Source organism: Spea bombifrons, chromosome 5, assembly GCF_027358695.1.
Source record: "Spea bombifrons isolate aSpeBom1 chromosome 5, aSpeBom1.2.pri, whole genome shotgun sequence".
NCBI classification, from domain to species: Eukaryota; Metazoa; Chordata; class Amphibia; order Anura; family Pelobatidae; genus Spea; species Spea bombifrons.
In genome coordinates, this window is record NC_071091.1 from 8,975,577 (window position 1) to 8,999,555 (window position 23,979).

The window sequence follows — 23,979 nt, forward strand, 5'->3', positions numbered from 1 at the left end:
TTCTTTCTGTATTGTTTGAAGGAGCTGGTGGAGGTTCTTCCGCAAAGAACGTGCCGCTCGATAACCCCCACGCACCGGTCCACCCTGACTTATTATATGTTCATGGTTACCTTTCACAGGCAAACGTGGAACATTTAACGGAAAAGATGAAGACCACCATCCAGAGAGGTCTTGTTCTCAGGTGCGGAGATCTATGGAATAAGACAGACACAGAAATAAGTGTCGGATGATACACAGGAGGAACTTAGCTTCGTCTTTTGGGCATTTAACATCAACTCGACCCAGATCTGCTCATTATTAAAGGGGCGCTCCTCACCTCGCATGCCCTTTAATGCATACGATGGCCTAGTGTTACCTTATACTTTAAAGTTCTTATATGCATCTGCTCAGCACTGCACATGCGCAATGGACTCTTCCTGTTGATTTTAATAGAAGTGCTATTGTCCAATTGTGGACAGCAGGGGGGAGGGGGTTTCGGAGGTTTTTTTTTTTTTTTTTTTACAAAGTAAGATTGACGTTAACGACTTCAAGCTCTTGTTCTTAGAGAGAGAATACTGATACACCGGCATTATTGCCCCTATGAATGTCCGTTTAAATAACTTATTAATGTTGGTAACAATGTAACCGATATCCTATGAATTACTCACTGGAAAGCCTTATCTGTTCCCTTAGGAATGAGAATTGTAATGAGAACTACACGACGGATTTCATATACCAGCTGTATCTGGAAGAAGGAAAAGGCGTGTTTGACTGTAGAAAAAACGTACTGGGTCACATGCAGCAGGTAAGGCCGGCCAAAGGGCTGGAATTTGGGAATGGTTGCTACAGAACCTGGAAATATCCTTTTAATTATTATGATGAGAGTTGGTTCCGTGTTAGCTGTAGAATTACAGGAGACAAGTGGAGTTTGAATGATACCTTTATTGGCTAACTGAGTAAATATAGATTGCAAGCTTTCAAGACCTCTCAAGTCCCTTCATCGGGCATGTTATACAACAATGTGATTATGCCTCCCTGTGCAAGGTGAAATCGTTTTAATGAGATGCGAAGCCCCTCCCCTTTCATCTGTCTGGCCAATGTGGCAATGATATGGGCAGGGCCCCAACCTGATGTCATCCAGTGAATTGGCAGACAGTGCCACCTACTGGCCATGGCTTGCAGTACCACAAAAAATACCTGTAGGAAATATCACCATTTAATGTGGATCCGGGGAAGAGTTGCGGCTTCAACTCCATGACTACACTGTACATCATTAAGACTGAGCTTCTGCTGCAGAAAGAGCTTGGCTGGCCCTGTATGATGCATAGTTAAATCAGTGAGATTTCTCCATAGTCCCCTCTCCCATTAAATTATGCATTATACAGGGCCCACTCAGCCCTGGAGGAATAGTGAATTGATAAGGATGAAACCACAGCTCCTCCTTTAGTGAATAGACCTCTACGCTGGAGACGTCTGCAGAACCACATAGAAAAAGACTGACGGATGTATTTATTCAGTTGTGTTTCAGTGCGATGTATTTATGACTGCGTGCCCCAATCTGCAGGCATTTATTAACCCTTTAGTAAAAAAAACCTCACATGACTCTCAGGCAGCCTCCAGAATAACAGCAGACTTCTCTAACGTGTGCGTGGCATTTTGTTTCATAGGGGGGTGCACCTTCTCCGTTTGACAGAAATTTTGGCACAAAAATTTCAGCAAAAGCCGTTCAGTGGATTTCCCGCAAACTAAAGGAAACGTATCGAAAAGGTAGAGACTCGTTTAACTATTCAGGTCCTTGAGTAAATTTCTCGTTGTACAAAATTCCTTCCATGGCGTGTTGGTGAGTTAGTGAAGAAATGTAAAAAAAACCTGTACGGTGTATTCACTAAACAATAAAAATCTATTCTTACTAAAATAAGAGGGCGAGAGGTTTGATGTAATGGAAGGAAATGTTAAATCACTGAGAGGGTGGTAGATAAGTGGAACAGCCTCCCAGCCGATGAGGTGGAGGGTGATATAGTAAAGGAATTTAAACATGCACAGGATAGGGATATGAATCCGGAATATAAGACAAGAGCGAGTACTGATTAAGGTCTGAGATAATAATTCCCCCTTGATATGGGTCGTCTCCTTTTAATTGTTATTCCAGTAATACATTTTTTTTTGTTTAATTTTATTTAAAATTACAATAAGACAAGGGTAAAACATGCATTTAAAGTTGAGTGTTTATTGCATTTCATTAGTGCCAAAACTTATATTATTACAGAGAAATCAGAGAAAGGAAAGGGGGAAAACCCCCAAAACAGAATTCTGATTCATGATTCAAAAGACAGAAAATTCAGATCATGGACTTTAGAACGGTTTCAAATAAAAATGAGCCGACGAAAGCCGTCTGTTAGAAAACTTCTTATAGATGACCCGGGGGATGGGGGACCGTATAAAACAGTTTAAATTTAAGTTTAAATCAGACATTTTGTTTAATAATAAATATTTTTATTAGTTCCTCTTTAATGTATCGCTGGCTTTTATAACATAGAGCTGCAAATAGCTAAACCTGTTTTTTTGCCTTTTTATTGTTTTTCTTGCTGGCTATTCGGATGCTTAGAAGAAGGTAAAGTTTAACCATTCTTATCTATCTTGTTTTTTCGTAAACTCAATCAAAATCAGAAACCTGCTTCATCTTTACTAATCCAGCTACCGGCACACAAAGAACCAATGCTTTTAGCCTATTTTTAAATTTAAAAAAGTTCCGTATTTCTGACTAGTTACGTTATACATGTGCTTGCCTTCTGCCTCCTGTTGTGATTTTAATCATTTATTAAATATGCACAGGTCAGGCTGTCATGGAAATAAGCGTCGTCATAAATGCATTCCATTAACATCACAGGAGATCCCAACATTTTGATTTATTTATAACTGTAGCACTTTTCCTTCTAAACGATAACTATTGTGTAAAATATAAGAAATATAAGAATATAAGAAATATAACCAGCGTGTGAGCCTAACAGTAAAAATGGCTCAGCATTTTAAACTTTTATTTATAGTCATATATATATATATATATATATATATATATATATATATATATATATATATATTATATATATATCGGTTCCCTGAAAGTAGTGACTTTTTCTTGACGGGACGTTAAATAAAACCCGTAATTGTGTTTATAGGAAGAATCTTTGCGAATGCAGAGGATAGCGTGTGCCTGTTGGGGATGCGCCGGCGCAACCTGCTTTTCCAGCCGGTCGTTCAATTGAAAGATGAGACGGACTTCAAGTGAGTAGCAAGCATCGGAGAAATGATTACTCATCTATTTATGCTGCCCCCAGAAATAATTGTAACGCTTTATGTGTAAATAGCGCTTCTCAACCCCAATCCATTACTGGATCCTCCACTAAATACCGTCTCGTGTCATCATTATTCTTTATTAATGTTCAGTTAAGATTTTATCTTTCTCGGCTCTGACATCACATCTGCCTCCAGGTTACCCCTCCACGACAATCAGCATATCACGGGGTTAAACAAGCTTAGAAGGTGATCAACGATTGCCTAAATCTAAGATGAGACCAAAAGGCGGATTAAGGTCTAAGTCTTTACATCACGAAAAAAGGGCCGAACGGTTCTTATCTGCCCTTAAATTCTATGTTTCTGTGATTTAAGTCATTTACAAGCATTTTTATTGGGCTGCTGGCGCTCCCGAAATCCCGGCTGGGCTTTGGCCGTCGAGGCTTGGAGTTCTCATCCCTGCTCTAGCGGGGGTTTACAGCTGGGTAAAGCCATTATGATCACGGTCTGGAGAGAAAGGTTGGGAGGAATTTGTAAATGCGATGCAGCAACCAGGTCATTCACAACAACAACAACAACAAAAAAACGTTCTTACCATCTGCCTATTTATCTCTAAACCCCGGTAACCGATCTTGTTCTTTCTGACCCAGGCACAGGATCCCGCAGGAACAATGGTGGCTGAAACTCCGACCTCTGATGAAAATCCTGGCCAAATATAAGACCAGCTACGATATTTCCGACGCCGGCCAGCTGGAGCACGTCCATGTGCGCCGGCCAAGAGATGCCGAAGCAGGAGGCATCTGAGACGCCCGTTAACCCTGTCCTATAGCTACCTTCTGTACTAGTTCATGTTAGAATATATCGGTTACCACGTTGTCTCTTGTTATTTAAATTTTTATGGTTCCAGCACTTTATGTCCACACAATTTCCTTGACCTTGGAAAGATGTAGAAAGAAAAACAAACATATATATATATATAAAAAATATATATACACAATAGTCACTTTGAACCAATTGAGTCCCGCTTATCGGCAGCTCTGTGCAACCGGTATCTATTTTCCCTCTATTGCAAAAAAATTATATTTTTTTTTGGCAAAGTGTGTATTGGTCGTGGGCCTTTACCGGGGGTCCCCAGTGTGTTGTGTGGAATTATGTTCTGCGTTTATTACACTTTATATTGGAGATCTAATAGATCCGCATTTCAATGTGCAAAGTCTGTTTTGTTTTTTTTCTGTCCCTGTGGCAAGTTACGGATGCATTGGTGTCATAAACCAAAAATAAAGACACTGTTGTCAACGTCAGAATTTTGTGTTGTGATTTCATTGCTTTTGATAGAGCGATACAGCTCAAAGAAACCAAAGAGCTGACAATCATTTCATCGGCAAACTCCGGCTTTCGTGAACAGACCCCAGAGAGGTAGTAAGCGAGACACGCGGGCAAAAACACAACCAAGGCACCCGGACTGTAGCCATTTGGATGGTTTTTGCAACTTTACCCCCCCCAGAAAATCGTAGTGTCCAAAAGTTATACGAAAATGTTATGTTTTTAATTAAAATATAAGGACTGGATACGGTTTGAGTGGAATGGTTCTTATCTGCACTCAGATTCTATGTATTTCATGATCAGATATGTCTAATCTGAAATAACTTGTCCAGTGGTCACATTGCACCTTTACTCCCCCCATAAACATTTATATTATTCATAAAAAATCGTCAGGTAAAGGAATACTGAAGACAAAATATCGCTCCAGGAGAGTTATGGCATTTATTTGGCACTATAGAAATATTAAGACATAAAAAAACAGCCTAAGGGTAAGATAAGATATATAAATTTAAATATTCTAGAGACTAAAATGTTTTACTCATTTTTGTTTTATATAAATATAGTTTTATCTTCGTCAGGGTTGATTTTAACGACTTATCCAGGATGGATCTTTGGCTATGGCGGCGTTTTCTGGGCCCAGGATGGCGGTTCCATAAGGCCGCTGACCAACAGCTAGATACCTGGAAGGAACAAAAGCAAGTCATAAGTGAAAATGAACAGACTCGGGATATGCAATATGTTCTATTCATGAAATTGTGGGTTGTGGTTTTTTTCCTCCCACCCAGAATACAGCATTTAATCTTTATTTGTATTGATTTTCATCTCATTTTAACTCAAGGGAATCTTGCGGTTTCGTTTCGGGGGCACTCCACACATATGCACTTTCCAACCTTCCACCACTACAGGGCTATAGCTAGAGCCAACTGGTGACCTACAGGCCAAATAAAGGTGGATCTGCAGATTATCTGTGGATCTTCTTACATCATAAAATTAAAGATGTCTGCCACACCAGTTCATACTGCAGCTTATCAAAAAAATGCCCTCTGCATTACAAATAAATAAATATATAAACTTACTTTACTGCAACGCTGACCAGGTCTGGATGGCTGACAGCAAACAGCTGCTCTCTGTGCCTCTGCTTCATCTCATCGCTGACTCCATTTAAAAACAGATTCATGCCTTAAAATAAAAAATGCAAAGAAAATGTACAGGAGACAGAGATACATTCACCAAAAACGTATCCGCTACCTATATACTGCGCTTGCCAGGTTTCAGTTCTCGCATGTGAGCTACATGTGCATAGCAGCTGCAAGGTGGCCACGAGGGAGATGAAGAAGTCCATCGATTTTATTAGGGATGCAGCGATATATTGGTGGCCGAAACGTATCACCCGAAAAAAGCATTATTGGTAAAATGTCCCCCCCCTAAAAAAAACCCACCGAAAATAATCATCCGCAGGGGCCCTGCCGCTTCCCTCTGTGTTGCTCACCAGTGTCTCTTGCTCCGTCGAGAGGACGCAGGAACCCAACAGAGTCACGTGAATGTGTGTCACTTCACGTGACTCTGCTCCATTCCTGTTACCCTGGGCAGGTCAAGAGAAGTTCAAACAGACTGCGAGCAACGCAGAGGGAGACAGCGCCCCTGCGTAAGTCTGAGAGCGGAACCTTAAGATCTGCAGTTCAGGTAAGGGTGAAAGAGGGTGTATGAATGAGTTTACGTGAATGAGGGAATGAATGTTTGTGATGAATGAATATGCATGTGATAGCATGGATGTGTAAGTAGGGGGGAGCAGGGCACAGGGAGGCTGTAGATTATGTGCATGTATTGGCTGCTTGTGCATGATAGTAGTGTCACTGCTATATTACATTCATATGATTACTAACAGCAGTCACACTCTTATCATGCCCAGGCAGCCATCACATGCTGGAATCACTCAGATTCCAGCGTAAACCGACTGCCTGGGCGTTATAGGAGTTTAATTGCAGTTATTACTCATATATATTTTATATATAAAACTGCTGTTTGAGTTTTATTACTATCAATGTTTATTTTTTGTCCAATTTTAGTGTGTTACTTATACTTAACAAAAGTGTGTGTGTGGGGGGGTCATTTTCGGTATCGGTTTCGGCCAAGTGCATCCTGAATTTTCGGTCCAGAATTTTCAGTTCGGTGCATCCCTAGATTTTATAGCTTCCTGGGCTGGTCAAGGGAGATCAGAGGATCTCCTGGATCAGCCCCATGATCCCTACTGGCTGCAAAAGCAGGGTAATGACTAGAACTCATGAATGACCAGTGAAAAAAGGGACGGTTGGGTATGGATTAGGCCTTTAAACATAACTGAACAATATGACAATGTAATGTAAAAATAAAAAAAAAAAAACAGCACAGACAGCGTGACTTCTACCATATTATAAACGCAATCTGCGCTTCTCGCCTACCTTTTAAATTAGGAGCAATAGGAGAATCCACTTGAGAAAATACAGACAGTTTGGCTTCATTGATGTCCTCCTGGGTAAATTTACCACATTTTGCCCATTCAATGGACTTTTCGAATGTGGACAGCGTTGACAACGAATTTGGATCCCTATAAAATATTGGTTTATCCACATTACAATTACCAAAAAAATGTACTTATTAAATTGTGATTATAAAGAGCCCTTCCCAATAAACATTTAGCTGCGAGGACTCAGTGAACACTTGTACGAGATTTAGCTAAGCACTATTCAGGGCCGGTCTGACACAGAAGCACGGCTGGGTCAGCCCTTCATAATACAAAATAAAGTATTGAGATAAAACATTTTAACATAACCCAAGAACGTTATTAGCCGACAAGCACCTCTTTCTGACCAAATATTTCATTGGATTTAGAAACTTTAGCACTATGTTTCAACTAGATTAGTTGCATCAGTTGTTACAGCTAGAAATGTCCTATTTTTCCCATGGAAACAGCTAAGTGACCCCAAACTTTTGAATGGTAGTGTGCAATATATATATTTTTTTAACAAAATACACCAGCACACTGTTATTCCTAAAGATGAACAACTTTTAAGAAAACAAAACAAGGCCAATTGGTCTCATTCACACACTAATTTTTTCCGCTTTGTTACGGAGATCTTTCTCACCGATAAGAGTAGAACGTGAAGATTCCATCGAAGCCGACCTTGGCTCCTCCCCCGTAAGCCCCGCCCTTCTCCCGGATCTCCCCGTGAAGGAACTTGCTGCTCATCAGCTTGGCGAGTATCCGGAGGCTACAAGAAAACAGCAAACAACTTGTGACGGCCGGCGGGTCGTTTTAAAGCATTGAGTTATTACGCACGACGTGTTGTAGTTTACCTGGCATGTTCCGGGGCTGTGTACGGGACAGTTCGAATACATTCACCAATATAGTTTACAGGGAAGGGGAGGGAAAAGTGTGTCTTCATCTGACAAGGCTTGAAGGTTGGATCCTTAAAAACAAACACAGTTAGACAAGCAAATTTGTAAAGTGAATAATAAGTGTAAAGAATAAATAAATAAAAAAACAAAACATATCAGTTCAACTTTTGATCAGAAGCCCATAGTTTTTTTCTTTTCTTAATACAGACTATACTCATTGGGGTTTAATCACCAAAAGGCAAGTTGTGGTTTTTATGAAGGGCCAACGTTGTCAAGTTCCTTCTGCTAAAACGGCTGAGCTGACCCTGCATACTGTATAATTTAATAGGTGGGAAACTCATTGATTTAACTATACATTTTACAGGGCCTGCAGCAGAAGCTCACTGGGTTGGCCCTTCATACTGTACCGCAACATCAAGGATCTGCAAAGCTTTGGTGAATAAACCCCATTGAGGGTCTACAGAAAGTTAAGTTGGCAAAAGCTAAAATCAGAAGACTCCAAAAATCTGATCCAAATTATGTAAAGGCGCTAGATATTCAATATAACAGTTTAATCAAAGTCAGCTGACAAAGTCAAGCCTGTATGAACAAAGAATGACACCGAAAAAATTATGCAATAAATATACACGTGTGCATAAATATACGAATAAGAAGAAGAAAAAAAAAAAAAGAGTACAAAAAAACTCATATGCTTACACAAATCAGCTTTCGGGTGATTTTTTGCGGACTTTCACTTCCAGGAGGACTTGAGTATTTCTAGAAATGTACACAGTGAAAGATTTGATCACATTACCCAAATGTAATATATCCACCTTACATTCCCTATGTTTCACAGCACCAAGTGATGATCACAACCCGAAATAAAGGAGAATAAATCTATGGTATCCCCCTGTTGGCTACCAAGTACAGCAATAACATCACCACACACATTAAAAGGCTCCCTGAAGGCGAAGCTAAGCTAAAGTTGTCTGGTTGTTTCACGTACCTCCAATATATGGGGTCGGACCGGCTTGCGCTCTTTCCGGTTCTTGTGGATACTCGCCAAAAAGTGCTCGACTTCTTTTGCCGCAGCAGGCATCATCTGCGAGGTGGCATTCACTGAACACCTGATACAAAGTACCACTTACATGTTAATTCTATATAGATGGGCGTATATTATGGCGAGTGCCGGCTAAGGGTGATCAGAGTAAGAATTAGCATATGCATGGAGAATACACATTGTCTGTACTGACATGTACCCACCGACTCAGTTTTTAATTGCAAATGACTGTGAGGATAAAGATGTAATATATAAGTAGCAATCAGGCTTTACCGGATGCTGTCACCAAGCAGAATGTACTTCCGGATGCGTGACAGCTTGCGCAGCAGAGAGCTCAGGTCCGGCATTTCAGCAATCCTTTTCATCAAGTTTACCTATAAAAAAAAGCCAAGACAAGGCGGCATAAATATATATATATATATATATATACACGTCATTGATACATTATATAAGCAGTAATAATTCTAAAATAAAGAGTCCTATCGAATAAAAAAAAAACGTATTGGAACAAATCAAGCTACAATTACCTGATCCATCCCACTGAAGAGTTCCTGAAGTTCTCCAGACGGGGAAAGGGTTCTGCTGGCCCGTACAGCGGCATACAGATGCCCCGCATCGGGGATCCCGTTAGACAATTCCTGGGCGCTCATGCGCACTAAAACCCGCAGGCGCTCCTCATCATCAAAATGGGGACTACAAGCAAAAGAAATTGACGAACGTTGCAGCGCGTCATAAATACCTAAGCAATTAACTAATAAAATACTGTACTGATGTATCAAATTCCTGGAATAAACATGGGTGAAAGATATTTGGTTTATAAATTAAGGACCATTCTAACTCAGTGGCTGTTGGTTGCGAAACATGCACCATTAATTTACACTCCGGACCTGTCAACTAAACTCCCTGCCCCCCTAGAGCTGCGAAAAGTATTTATGGCAATAAATCCAAATACAGTCACTAATTGGGAAGAATAATCTATCAGATACTGAGAATACGAAGATTACATTTTTGATTAAATTTCTCCCCACAGCAGGTGACGTCACACAATTTTACATCATAGTGTCTAGTTTCATCAGAATGTTGATTCGGAGACCATGTATGTATTTGTATATATATCTATATATATGCATTCAGATATAGATATATATATATATATTAATTACTCTTTTACAGCAATGGGCACAAAAAAATGCTGTATTAACTATTTAGAAACTTGCCAAAAAAATCAGTCACATACTTGTTAAATATTTCACTCCAGAGATGCATCATATCAGGCATGTTCCTGTCCAAGCATGATGATGAGAAGAGCACCCCCTAGAGGACAAAAAGGGGCATAAAACTGGGTAAGATTTCCCTTTTTTGGAATTTAAAGCATTTCATAATTTAATAACTTAAAAACCCCCGTGTGGTCATATAATAATATTTACGAGCGAGGTCGAGTGGCTCTGTTGGTTACGGTTGGATGGGTTATGTGATCTTGTACCTGCTCGTAAGAGTCCAGATTGGAGTCGTCTGTGACGATGAGCGGGGACACTGACATCTGCCCTGTAGTTTGCTCAATTTGCTGGGCTTGTTCCCGATAATTATAAACACCGCTACCCATCCTGTGGGAAACGGCGAGTCGTTATAACACACGGCACCGGTGGAAAAACATATGATGCAGGAACAATTCCTTATCCGCAAGCAGAACAAGAGTATCTGGGCCGGGGTTTAAATCTGATGTATGTATGAGGACACAGATTACTGGGAACAAAAACATCAACTGGGATCAACCACATCTGTGTCTAACTACTAGGCTGGGACATGATTTGGGGAGCAGAGGTCAATCCTCAGAATTGCCTTACTGCCCATACTGATTAGAATAGTTACTTCACTCTCCGTTCTCGCATACTCCCCGATTACTTTCATCCAGCCCGCCTAGTTTCAACTACTTTGGTTTCTTCTCTGCTTCTCATGAACCCTTCCATTTATTGCATGTGTAATTCCATAAGGCTAGATTGTAATCTCACAGGCAGGGTCCTCAACTCTTATTGTATCTGCTCAAGTGTGTTAACCACCCGTGTTTAAACTGTACAGCCCCGCACAGTATAAAGGATCAATAGAGGTTAATAATAAATTATAATTTGTGTTAGATGTGTACGCTCGGCACTGCCATGTAACATCTACTTCTACTTACATCCTATAAAGGCAGATCTAAAAACAACTTACTTTGTAGCGACTGAACAGAAGAGGGGGACGTATGGCCGGAGCTCCTCGGGTAGCGTGTTTAGGCTGGATACCGCTCGGAAATACACCATCCCGTTGGTCGGCTGAGCACAGTACTGGACGGGGACATCACCTGCAGGCATCACAGGATCACCCACGGTATTTAAATACCAAAAAGGAACGCACAACGGACATTTACTGTACCGTGCGGATTATAGGCTGCACCTTTATAGCCACATCATGCATCACGGAATGAGATTTTGTTTTTCTAGGTGTACAAAGTCATTTCTAAGGGCTTAAAATAGAAATAAATGCATTACCTGCGTAGGCTATTTCCAAATCGGTAAAAGGGATACGAGGTTCGATATCAGACACTTTGAGCGCAGGCAAACAGGACGCGTCGTGAGGTTTACTCTGCAGTTCTAACAATTCCAACCCTAAAAAGGGAAAGACGTATTGTTATATTGTTATATTGTTACAGCTCAAATCAAGCGAACGACACCCCGCGTTTCATGGTTCATGCACGGGCCATGTCCGCGGCTCTCTATACCACAAACATAGATGTGTACATACAGAAATCGGATAATAATGGGGATTCTGCAGTATAGATGGTCATCACCACTAACAAAGTGTATAAAGAAGTCAAAAATATCAGAAACCTATGTGAGCGTTTCAGGGGGGAGCGAAGACCATGAATTTAAACCATTAAAAAAAGGAAGGATGTGGCCCATAATTGGGACAGTACAATATATCGAAGTGCAAATTTGGGCGGGTGTTTTAATATCTACGCACATATCCACCGTAACGTAACGCAATGCGAATTGGTACGGCTAAGCATAATGTTAGTTTAACTATGTAACCTTTCTCATATATTTGTTTTCTTTCTTCTTCAGACAAAGCTTTGACCTTTTGGCTCAGTTTCTCGGCTTCCTGCTCCGCTCGCTTCTTGTAGTATTCCTCGTCGGGACTCATGCTTAAACTCATCCGGTGCGGATTGTTCTGCAAATACAGAAAAAAGCCTGTGGGCTTCACTCGCTCATCGAGAGAGCAGTATCCAGACTCCGGACCGGTCCTCTTACGTTCTATTTCTAGGCCTGAGGTAACTGGATACCCATCTGGGATAACCCCAGAAGTCCTAAGGGTTCTACAGACAATTGATGTTTTCTAATGAAATTCCCATAAGAACTCTACCTTTACTTATTTGCCTATGATAATATAACTATCACAGGGCACTTATATATTTGCCCATTTGCTTGTCCTAAAAAAAAAAAAAAAAAAAAAAAAAGGGTACGGGGACTACTTTCTGAGCTGCTTCAATAGAAACGCTGTGTGCATATACGTTCAACGCAGAGATCCTACAATGTTCTGGCATAGATACAGAGACAGAAGAAACAGCCCGGGTAACAAAAGGATATATTTAGTGGAATGTAGGAATCAGGTGCTTAATTTTTGAGTAGCCATGGAAGGGAGTCACACATACAGAATAGAAAATAGTTCAGAAAAGGTTGGAAACCTAGATAATGGATTCAAAACATAAGGCCCCCTTGGCGGCAGACGCGCTCTTGTAAAAGTTAAAAAGTTGAGGATCACTGATCTCAAGGACACATCCAACCCTCTATAAATCGCTTGGTGAAGAATATACACTATTTGTGGTAAATAGTTATAATAATAGCACACACGTACAGACATGTCTAAATGGTTAAGGTTACCTGAAAATATTGTTGGACTTTGTCTTGAAGGAACTTGGGGTTCTCTTTAAGGCATTGTCTGAATTGACTTATCTTGTCTTCCATTTTCAATTGATCCACAGGATCGCTATCATGGTTCCAGGCAGAAGCGAGGTTCTGGTTTTAAAGAGGGAACAATTTCAATAAAAACTAGCATGCGTTCCATAATCTTATGTATTATGTAACAGTTATAACACTTACTAAAGCGAGGCCAAGTCCAAAGCTGGTGGTCTGGTGTTTCATCTGGATTTCAAGTTTATGAAGAAGAGCTTCTATTCTTTCCGGTTTGAATCCATTCCTGGATCACATACAGAATCACAGGATACGCACATTAAAGAAAATACATACTTAAAGATGGCCCGTTGATGTCACACCATTTTACATCATCCAGGATTTTCAAACTACTTCTATTATCATTCATTTGATAAACACAGAACCCATGAAATTACAGTAACGTTCTAACAAGCAAATGGCACGACACAATGGACACTGAAATTACCCGTAATCAAACTGCATGGCCCATTAACAAGTTAAAAACATAGAAAATGTATAAAAATAAAATAAAAATAAAAGAACAAGACGGCACATGGGCCAAACCAGGGATTAGGGGCCCTGAAGCCCTATTGGAAATACCCCTTCAGCCTTCTGGCATGTACTTGTTTTTTAACGTAGGAAGTAAACAAGAAGGAGGCAGCCCGCATCAGCTAAGCACCTTTACCCATATGGAAGGGTTAGCCGGAGCCAAAATGGCCGACACGCAGTGAGGTATCCTGGCCTAGGGCTGCAGGTCCAAGAGTGCTGCTCAATGGGCCGGGTGGAAGGGAGATCTTTGATCTCCCTAACATGATTTTTTACTCTATGGAGGCTGTGGGTCTCCTAGCACTCCATTAATGAAAGGCACGCAACGCCTTATATTGCATTTGGGATGCTGGACGTGGCGGGTGGTGGCCCCACAGGTAAATGCATCACTGCCCACATTCATAGATAGTATTCGCCCCACCGGCCACCCCCACTGGCTAGGAATTAGTTATAAATTTAGCAAAAGATGTCCGTACATAAAGTCGAAACGGGGTCACCCGATACTCACTCAATAACCTCATCGATGGTCTTGTAAATTATATTTTTCACAGTTTCAACATCGTCCTGAGAGATTCCCTGTAACCCAATGCTGAAGTACGTGTCTCGAGTGGAACTGTTAAATCTATCACCAGGAGAGAGTAAACTAGTTATTTTAGACAAATGACAAAATCATATTTAATGCCCACAAAAAAAACATATGGTTTTGTTTACCCCGTATCAGGAGAGAAATCGGTCCCAAGTTTGGCTTCAATTAAGGCTTCGTAGAAAGGAGAATTGGGTCCATCGACCAACAGCGCGGACAGAAAGCTTAACGTGAAAGCTTCAAATGCGTCTGTGATGCTACAAGAAGCAGAATTCAGACATTTTTCACTGCAACAGATCTGATAATCATGACGCATTTATACTAAATATTCATCTTCACAAAACCCCCAGGGGAATGTCCAATTACTAAAACTAAACGCAGTCGTCCCCCAAGGGTGAATATTTCACGTGGCGCTGGTCCGACTGACATGTCGCTAAAGGCTGATCTACTCTGGGAGGAGGGTGCTCAGGGGGGACACGTAACAAGATACTTTTTGGCAAGTCAGAACTCCCCTAGGGAGCACAGCACTCGGCCCCTTGGGTCTCTGACTGTTCAATTGCTTAATCGTGTTAAAACTAAAACAAACTGTAGACCCATTTCAGTCTCTGGATGAAGAAGACCTCGCGACCCACCCATTTGTGGCCAACAGGCCCACTTGATACGTGAATGTGTTTAGAAAGCGTTACTCACTCAGACAGCAGGAAGCTGAGGCTGACCATGGTCTGTTTCGCTGGATCCGCAGCAAACGAGTCAACGCCACACGTTACGTGGTACTCCCTCTGCAAAAGACCAAGCTGGTTTATTATGGGCATACAAACACAATCAAGAAACCTTAAGGTCTTCTGAAGATTAGAATAGTTTTATTCTACGTATGCTTGAAAAGATCGTTTAAAATCTTAAATCCAGCCTCCTTTATCTCTAAGACGGCATTAAGATACAAACCAGGTGGGCCGAGCATACCAACAATCCTCTCCGTAAAGACACAGACACGCTGAGTGCAACCTCCCGAGTGCAACTAATGCTCCGTACCTGCCTGCAGCGGACCCTGTCGTCACCACCGTACGCGACTTATCGGGTAGTGGAGAATATACAGTCTGTATGGATGTAAGAGCTGCCTTCACCGATATACATTGGAAGATGCCATTTTAATTAAAAAAAAGGAAGAGGGACTCAGAATATGGTTTATGGGACTTAAATGCAGGCAATTCCTATCTGAGTGCAAAGGGCCACCGTTTCTTTCATCACACAAGGACAAATGTAACAGAGAACCAACTACAGGGACCTCAATGGAGAACCGTCACCAACACCGCGTTTAGCACAACTTCATTTATTAAAACTATCAATAGCCTGTTTGCCAATCAGAGACATTTAGTTTAAGAGTTAATCTCAGAGTCGCGGCAGCCTGTGGCACAGCTAGCATTGTGTAATCAATTCCTGAACAAATGGACCGCTAATTGGATGAAACGTAATATTCTTAACTTAATATTTACTCAAGTTGAGAATATATTACATTTCATCCATTTAGCAATCCATTTGAGGAAAGAAAGTTACAAAATCCAGATTCCATACATGTGCAGCAACACAAAACAAGCTGCATGTCTTATGTAGGTGCAGAAAATATATGGATTTCTTCACTATGGATAGAACACAATGTTATCCCTGAGAACCAGCCAAGTTCATTGCGAATAACACTGGCGAATGGCTAAAGGTCCATGGTGGGTTTTTATTCCATATGCAGCCTTCGCAGGTTATAATGATAAATCTCCATTCTGCGGGACACAGATTATACGTTTGGATAACCATTCACCTGGACCTTTAACCTTTATCCAATTTCCTTCGCTGATGTCATAGATGGTTTCTCAGGAAACAGAGAATACTATGTGACAAACTGAGCAAAATCGGGACAAGACGAAGCAGTATGCTAATTAGTTTTTACGCCCCATCTAATCAGTAACCTTCTTAATTTTATTAGCGATTACACATTTTTAAGAAACATGCCAATCAAAGGTTAATAATGGGTAACAACGGCGCTGCCCTATATAATAACACTCTAAAAATCCTGAGTCGGCACTTACAGATCATTGTTCTTGTGCTGGATACAATTATTTCAGTCTTGCCCTGTGCCAAAACGGTTCAGGGCGAAGCAGTACCGTATACATTTTATATTCCAAGTTCACTGCCAACGCAACCACCCTCTTAATCTTACCAGGGATAATACATATGAAATGTCTTTCAGGTTACTAGACTGTAATAATGACCCTGCCCTAAATAAAAATAACATTATTAATAAAGAAGCGAGTTGGTACTTACAGGAGACTTCCACTTCTCTTGTGCTGGAACCTCGCTGTCAGCGTTTATTCTTCCGAACTTGCTCAGAGCGTCATTGTGTATTTGTTTCAAATGCAGTTCCAACGGAAAGTTCCCGTATGTTAAGAATCTACGTGGGGGGACAAGGGGGAGATTTTTATTGAATAAAAGATGCTATTGTTCAAACGTCTGGGGTCACTTAGAAACATATTTCTGAAAGAAAAGCAAATTTTGTCCACTGAAACAACATGAAATGGGATCAGAAATCCAGCGCAGACGGGGTTAATGTTGTAAATGACTGTTGTAGCTGGAAATGGCAGATTTTTAATGAAATATCTTCACAGGCCCTTTATCACTCCCATCACTCCTGTGTTCCAATGGCCATTTATCACTCCCATCACTGTTGTGTTCCAATGGCCCTTTATCACTCCCATCACTCCTGTGTTCCAATGGCCCTTTATCACTCCCATCACTCCTGTGTCCCAATGGCCCTTTATCACTCCCATCACTCCTGTGTCCCAATGGCCCTTTATCGCTCCCATCACTCCTGTGTTCCAATGACCCTTTATCACTCCCATCACTCCTGTGTTCCAATGACACGTTGTGTTAGATGATCCAAGTTTAAAAGGCTAACTGATTGTTACAATTATGTTACGGCTAGAAATTTCCTTGTTTTCCATGAAAGCAGCTGTGACCCAAAATCTTTGAACATTATATATGTATAAACGTATAAACTGTGTCCCAGCATAATGAAGATCTATGGTTATTATATCCTGTGAAGGCCGGATTTAGAATACAAATTCACGCTGGACCTTTAACTACTACTCTCAAACAAATTTGCAAAAAATGATGCCATCAGGTGTTGGCCCGTGGTCATTTGCCGTGCCCAACCTGTGTATCGTGTGATTGGCCAAGGGATTGTAACAACATGTAAATTAGAGAAAATAGAGTTTGACAGGAAATAGCGATCTAATAAGAAAAACACTATTTATATTTTTCAGTATTTCAAACTATAATGTTCCTTATAGGCTTTATGACTATGAGTTAGATGTTCCATCTCGCAGATGAGCCTGGCAGTGATCTGGTGCCGTACCTTGCATTGCTTGGGTGATAATGGGTGGCATGGAAATGCTTGAGTTGCTCCCACGTGAGATCTGGAATGTTTATTGGTTCTCCACCTGACACGACAGCGTACGTATGGTCAGGAAGGAGCTTATTCTGCAGTTGCTGAGCGAATACTCTCTCATTATCGGTCTACAAAAGAAAAAACACAACGAATCAGTAGCCAAGAGTCAGATTTGGCAGCCAACAACTAAATTCCCAACCGCACAATAATATTTTGCGCATTATATTACAATACAGAATGCTATTTCTGCATGATCCTAATATCGCATTCTACGAAACAGAATAAATAAATGAATGCGGTTAAGATATTAATCACCATTATTAAACCATATGGGGGGGGCGACAACTTACAAATGCTCCCTTCATCTCATTAAAGACAATGCCTTTGAAGATTAATGGAGAATTCAGATCAGACGGATCCTCGTGTTCCAGCCTCCATCCTTCTTGCCTACAAAAATGAATAATTTAGAAAGATGATGCTATAGTTATACCTTATTCAATAAGTTAACCAGTTGCTAACCTGCAGTACATTTAAAATCACTTGCCAAAAATCCAGTTCCCTTAAAACGGGGAAGAACACAGCATCCAGATAAACCGACATGAGATTCTGGAAGTCCTTGGGATTTTGCGTTGAGAAGGGATACAGTGTGAAGTCACTCGCTGAAAAATAGGACATTCAAAATAACATTTCCCAAGGGATTAAATGAATATCGAACAACTTGGAGTTTAATATGAAATCCGTGAGTTTCTGTAAACGGCAGTGAGCTCAAGCATTAGGAGAAACCTGGTCATCAGAGATCCAGGAGGTCATAATAAAGGAGATAAGAGGGGAAAAACACAGCCAGCCATGGAGTTGAAGGACAGAAGTGTATATTATTTATTAACGACGTAGTAAGGCTTCCTCCCCCGCAGGAAAAGGACCAAGGAGAACACATACGGTACTTTGTTTGTTGATTACGGTCCGAATGTAAACTCTGGAAGAGTAGGACACGTACCTGTATATGCGTTCATGAACGTGGCCAATGATCTGTTAAGCATCTTGAAGAACGGGTCCCGACACGGGTACTTCTGGGAGCCGCACAGCACAGTGTGTTCCAGTATATGAGGGACGCCCGTGTTGTCCATGGGGGTCGTCCGAAATTGGACACTGCGAAGATGCAGACAACATATTCCATATATACCTGATGATTTTATATATACATTAATAACTGTCAAAATTGGGTACAATAATTTAGTTACAAGAGAAAGGATATATTTTTGCTATAAATCAACCAAGATGAAGGAGGGCGGGCAGAAGATATAACTGACCCCTTAAGGGAACAGGTATTTTACACTTTTCCTCTTGAGGACGCACAGGTTTCAGGATTTATTGTACTCATACGAACCATACGTTGGGTTTTTTTCCAGGAGAGCTGGGCTTTCTTCTGAAACCATTTTCATTTAAATATGCCACGTTTTAGTATGAAAAAATTATTAAAAAAAAGTGGACAAATCCAAATACAGAACTAAATCTTAATTTTCTCTCAACAACATTTCTTGGATACATGGCTACGTCCCACAGACAGACATCCGCCATGTTTTTGGGATGTTATGGAGTCAGAATTGGAACGCATGGATTTGCTTTTTTTCTTTTCAGGTGTGGAAGTTTTACTGTATTTACTGGCTCTCATGAGAGGCAGTCTGGCGGCCTCATATTTTAACGTAAGAAAACTATATATTTTTGAAAACTAGACCACCAGCCTGCATAGGCGAGCTGTCTCTTGGCGCACCTGAACAGGTTATTGGAATCCTCTCTGGCGACGTGCAGGTACTTTGCGCCTGTGCCCTCATGGCTGAGCTTCACAGCAGTTAAAGCAAACTCCGGGACAGGTGAAACCTACACGGGAAAAGTACCGAGAAGGAAAGTGAACCAAAGTCTTTTATATACTAACCCAGAATAAATGTGGTTTACTATTCCTTGGGGTACTCGAATTCATTTACACGATGCCTACCTCGTTTACTGTAAATCCATGTATGGTGTCTCCAGGTTTATACTGTAACGCTCTTTCATTTGCCAAACTTCCCTGCCATCTCCTTGGATTCCGATAAAGAACACTAGATAAAAAAAAGAACGTCTCCGTTAATAAAGTTTAGCAGATTCAAGTTCTATTAGCGTATTATAGCGCCGGGTTTGCATCTTACAGGGTGGTCGCAACACTGTCCCTTTCCTTTTAGGATTCTCTTTTGGCGTCACCACCATGGACCTCCCCCCGTACCAGAACACATACACACATGGTCACACACGCACGCGCACACACAGCTGCACACAGTCACACCTCCATATAATGACACACACAGTCACACACGCATATAATGACACAGTCACATAGACATACACAGTTACACACACAGTTAGGTACACACGTAATGACACACATACAGTAAGTCACTGTTAAACGTGATTGGGGACAGTTTCCGGCGTCACCCTCCTCCCACTGATGGTGTCACTCGGTGCGATTCGCAACCCCCCCCGCCCCGTGACGCCACTGACCACCATAAAATTGTGGAAGTCAGTACTGCCCTCCGCTGCAGCAACGTACAAATTGAAGAAGAGGAGAGAGAGAGAGAGAGAGAGAGAAAAAAATAAAAAAAGACAAAATGTTTCTCGTAAAATGATTTTTCACCTATGTAATTTCCAGTACAATGTATGGGTGATTTTTGGGAGGCTGTGACAGTTTGTTTTTTTAAAGCAGATTCCATTTTATTTTTTGTGCGTTTGTATAATTGGTAAATAATGTTTATCAGCAATCTAGAATTTATTTACTGGAAGCATATTTCCCTGCGGCGCGGGGTTGCTCTTCGATTGGGTTATTTGGTGCGTGGTTGCTCTTCGAGGGCACACCTTGTAATTACAATGTTTGGCACCCAACGCATTTGCACATATTCCAACTGTCCCCGTTTGACCGGCATATACTGTGTTTTATTATTTATTAATGTACATAGCACCATCATATTCTGCAGCGATGTACAACGGATAAACAGACACTATATTCTTATTTTAAAGTATTTTTCCCACTGGTATATAAAATGCTATGGATTTGGATATGGATATGGACCGAGTTGGAAACATTTGACCAAAACAATAAATTTTTCTTAATCATATAAGTAACTTCTTGTAGAATAAGGAATTTCCTATAGTACAAAGATCATATTCTAGCTAAAAAAAAAAAAAAACAACCACTACAAATAGTGGTTATCTAATGCCAATTTTCCAGTTTTGCATCTTTTGATGCATTGTGATAAAAGTGGAAGCATTCTGCCTATTACTATGGGGACGGCACCACTTTTATCACTTTGCTAAAACATACACACATACATATATATATATATATTACACACACACACACACACACACACACACAACACAACGGAACACAGGAGTGATGGAAGTGATAAAGGGCCATTGGAACACAGGAGTGATGGGAGTGATTAAAGGGCCTTTGTACGCCTATGAAGAGATTCCATTAAAAATCTGCCGTTTCCAGCTACAATAATAATTTACAACATTGACCCCGTCTGCGCTGGATTTCTGATCCATTTCATGTTATTTTAATGGACAAAATATGTTGCTCTTTCACAAACATATTTCTATGTGACCGCAAACTTTTGAACGGTAGCGTACATGTATGTATCTTGGTGCAAAAACCGTCTAAAGCGATAGAGAATTTTGGGGGATAAGAATAAGCTCAGGTTTGCTCTGTTAGTTTGAAAACTTTTACCAGCCACGAGTCACTGGAAATAAAAGCGCTTTATCATGCTGAGCCGGTAGCTGCAGCGCATGTTATCCAATCCCCAAATCTTAAACAGAATGTGTCTAGAGGAACAAAACAGTGTTACTTAAGCAGGGGCCACGGGGCTCCGATACGCCGTCTACTTGTTCTTTGCTTGGAGTATTTAATATAACAAATATTCCCAAATAGTATTTAGGACCTCTTGCCTATTAGTTGGGATGTTATTGCGTTCTTCTTCTCCCTGTACATTTGTTTCTAATTTTTGGGAATGATATTTCTTAGAAGGCAGAAAAAAATATTTTTGAGTAGTACTTTGCTATACCCATCACTCAGCAGAGAAGGCCTAATATATATATATATATATATATATATATATATATATACACACACACACACACACACACACACACACAATGTGACAATTCCAATACAAAACTACAAGTGACAAGGAACACACGTGACGTGTCGCAAAGTCAACCTGGCCGTGGAGGGCCACAAAGGGCCCGCAATGTTTTCTATGGTTTCAGAATAATCTGAAATGAAACATACTGATACATAAGATTCCTGTCGCAGAGACGAATGGCTGATCCCTTTCTTAGGTGTCTTTCAGCCATCTGAAAAAATCTAAAATCACCACCTGTGGTGTTTATTTAACATATATAGAAAAATATAAATGTTGTAGAAATCCGCCTACCGCATAAGACTCATATGTATACAGTACAGTACAGTATACATGCCATACACACACGTGTTCCAGAATTAAAGGGACTGCAGGTGAGTAAAGCAACATCGCTAAACAATTACACATGGATACAATGTATACCGATGTGTATATTTTTAACAAAACACAGTCACACAGAGCAGTGAGAGAAGGATGGGGTTACACGCATGTGAAAATATATACATAGAGAAGATACATGCATACATAATGCATACATAAAGAGATAGATACATACATACATACATACAGAGCTGAATATATGCATACATACAGGAATAGAGACAGACAGAGAGACAGACAGAGAGACAGACAGACAGACAGAGAGACAGACAGACAGACAGAGACAGACAGACACAGACACAGACACAGACACAGACAGAGACAGACAGACAGACAGACAGACAGACAGACAGACAGACAGACAGACAGACAGACAGACAGACAGACAGACAGACAGACATGTGATATGCCATATTATACAGATATAGTGACCCGTGTATCCCGTTGTCCCTACCGGCTCAGTAGGAGCCCCGCTTTGAACTGCCGGATCATGTTTCATCCACTCTCTTGCTCAGCATGCCCAACTTCACACAGCTAACTAGTGACCTCTACACCCCACACCATCCTGCACGGCAATGGGTGGAACTCCAAGCTAGCGCGATTGTGATTGGCTGACCGCTGCCAAGCCAGCCATGTGACAGAAGAGAGACCGGAGAACTTTCAGAGTTCGAAACGAGAGAGAGCAAAATGGTTTTCATTGGGCCATACATTTTTCGGCGCCATTTTGGTGGAGCCTATGTGAATGTTGGGGAGACGGCCTGGAATCCTGTGCTACGATAAAACTGCGGCATATCGTAGAGCGCGCCGCACAGGAGACAAATGCACGCGCCATTCTCTTTGCGTGGTTTGGTCTCTAGTAGTGGAACATCTCAGGATAAATGGCCATTGATTGCAGTCTAGCGTTTACCGGCTTCTTGAGCTGTGGGCTGGCTTATCAACCGGGTGTCCCTGTTTTGGAGGGTCAGTCCTTTTTCATGCCTCCCCCCCCCGCCCAACTGTCCCGATTTTGGGCTCAGTCCCGCTTTGTATGGGCAAAGGAAGGGTGAGGCGAGAGCGGTACTCAGGGGGGCACACAGCCCGCTTCGTAGCAGCTGCAGCCTGCAGAACTAGTTGGGAGATTTCAATCTCCCTCTAGTCGGCTCAACATTAGGGAGCGAGAGGTCTGTCACTGTAGACCTCGGCTTCTTGCTCCCTAATCACTACGCGCCGTCAAGTGATGCCGAACGCGGGGATATGACGTCGCACCCCTGCGCTCTGCATCTGTAGACAGCGCGTAGTGAGTGATGAGGGAGCGGTAAAGCGAGGTGACAGACCTCGGGCTCCCAACACAGAATGGAGGATGGATGAAGAAGGAAAAAGAAAGAGGCAAGAGATGGGGAGAAAGGGCAGTGTGTATATGTGTGTATATATATATATATATATATATATATATATATAATTACACACGTGTGTAAGAGAGCAGTATAGGTATTTGTAAGCTGGTGTGTAAGGGCAGTATATGTGCGTAACTTGGGGGCAATTTGACAAAAGAAAATAAGAAATGCGTTTTTCTCAATCATAACTTTTATGAAAAAATAGTTCACATGTGACTTAATATTTACTAGTAAAACTTTTAATATAGGGTAGTGTTATATTCAGGCTTTTTCTTTTTTTCTAAATAAATATTCAAAACTTAGGTGTATATAATGTTATGTTATGGCTGGTCGGTGTATATGAATATATATAATCAGGTTTTACACGAGTTTGGGACCTGGTGGAATAGACGGCACATTGAATCCTAAATCACCAATCCAGGCTTGATTTCCCATAAAGGAGTAGTTTTTAACTGGATGTAGGGATCAAAGGGACTTGATGACCATACTTCATACCTGGGAATTCTCACATTTTTGCCTGGA

The 23,979-nt window shown here is 41.1% G+C and overlaps 2 protein-coding genes across 6 annotated transcripts in view; one reads left to right on the forward strand and one right to left on the reverse strand.

Moving 5' to 3' along the window:
* Positions 1-4,235, forward strand: part of PFKP (phosphofructokinase, platelet) — a 34,884-nt gene extending 30,649 nt beyond the window's left edge. For 3 of the 5 annotated variants that reach the window (XM_053466294.1, XM_053466291.1, XM_053466293.1), the window contains 5 exons: positions 120-181; positions 673-784; positions 1,647-1,746; positions 3,156-3,261; positions 3,921-4,235. In XM_053466294.1, coding sequence (XP_053322269.1) covers positions 120-181; positions 673-784; positions 1,647-1,746; positions 3,156-3,261; positions 3,921-4,074 — 534 coding nt within the window. In that variant the 3' untranslated portion in view covers positions 4,075-4,235. Of the gene's footprint in view, positions 1-119; positions 182-672; positions 785-1,646; positions 1,757-3,155; positions 3,262-3,920 lie in introns of all 5 variants that reach the window. The other 2 variants (XM_053466289.1, XM_053466290.1) reach the window with 1 other exon arrangement.
* Positions 4,236-5,020: 785 nt separating this feature from the next.
* Positions 5,021-22,657, reverse strand: PITRM1 (pitrilysin metallopeptidase 1). The gene is made up of 27 exons (XM_053467309.1): positions 22,539-22,657; positions 19,525-19,627; positions 19,303-19,409; positions 18,529-18,680; positions 18,079-18,193; positions 17,885-17,981; positions 17,502-17,662; positions 16,412-16,538; positions 14,792-14,880; positions 14,230-14,358; positions 14,027-14,140; positions 13,141-13,237; positions 12,922-13,056; positions 12,073-12,211; positions 11,533-11,649; positions 11,216-11,345; positions 10,491-10,611; positions 10,245-10,321; positions 9,535-9,700; positions 9,281-9,381; positions 8,954-9,074; positions 8,665-8,724; positions 7,927-8,039; positions 7,716-7,841; positions 7,032-7,177; positions 5,670-5,772; positions 5,021-5,273 (listed from the first exon to the last, which is right to left on the reverse strand). Exons 1-27 carry the CDS (start codon positions 22,574-22,576, stop codon positions 5,180-5,182), a joined length of 3,078 nt encoding a protein of 1,025 aa, XP_053323284.1. The 5' UTR covers positions 22,577-22,657; the 3' UTR covers positions 5,021-5,179.
* Positions 22,658-23,979: the final 1,322 nt, after the last annotated feature.

Bases quoted from the DNA above. Each gene is read 5' to 3' on its own strand.
- PITRM1 (XM_053467309.1), bottom strand. From the start codon at position 22,576: ATGATCCGGCAGTTCAAAGCGGGGCTCCTACTGAGCCG. The intron at 9,701-10,244 runs GTATGTGACTGA...TTTTGCTTGTAG, and splicing joins TGGAGTGAAATATTTAACAA to TCCCCATTTTGATGATGAGG. The intron at 5,773-7,031 runs GTAGGCGAGAAG...TTTTATTTTAAG, and splicing joins TATTGCTCCTAATTTAAAAG to GCATGAATCTGTTTTTAAAT.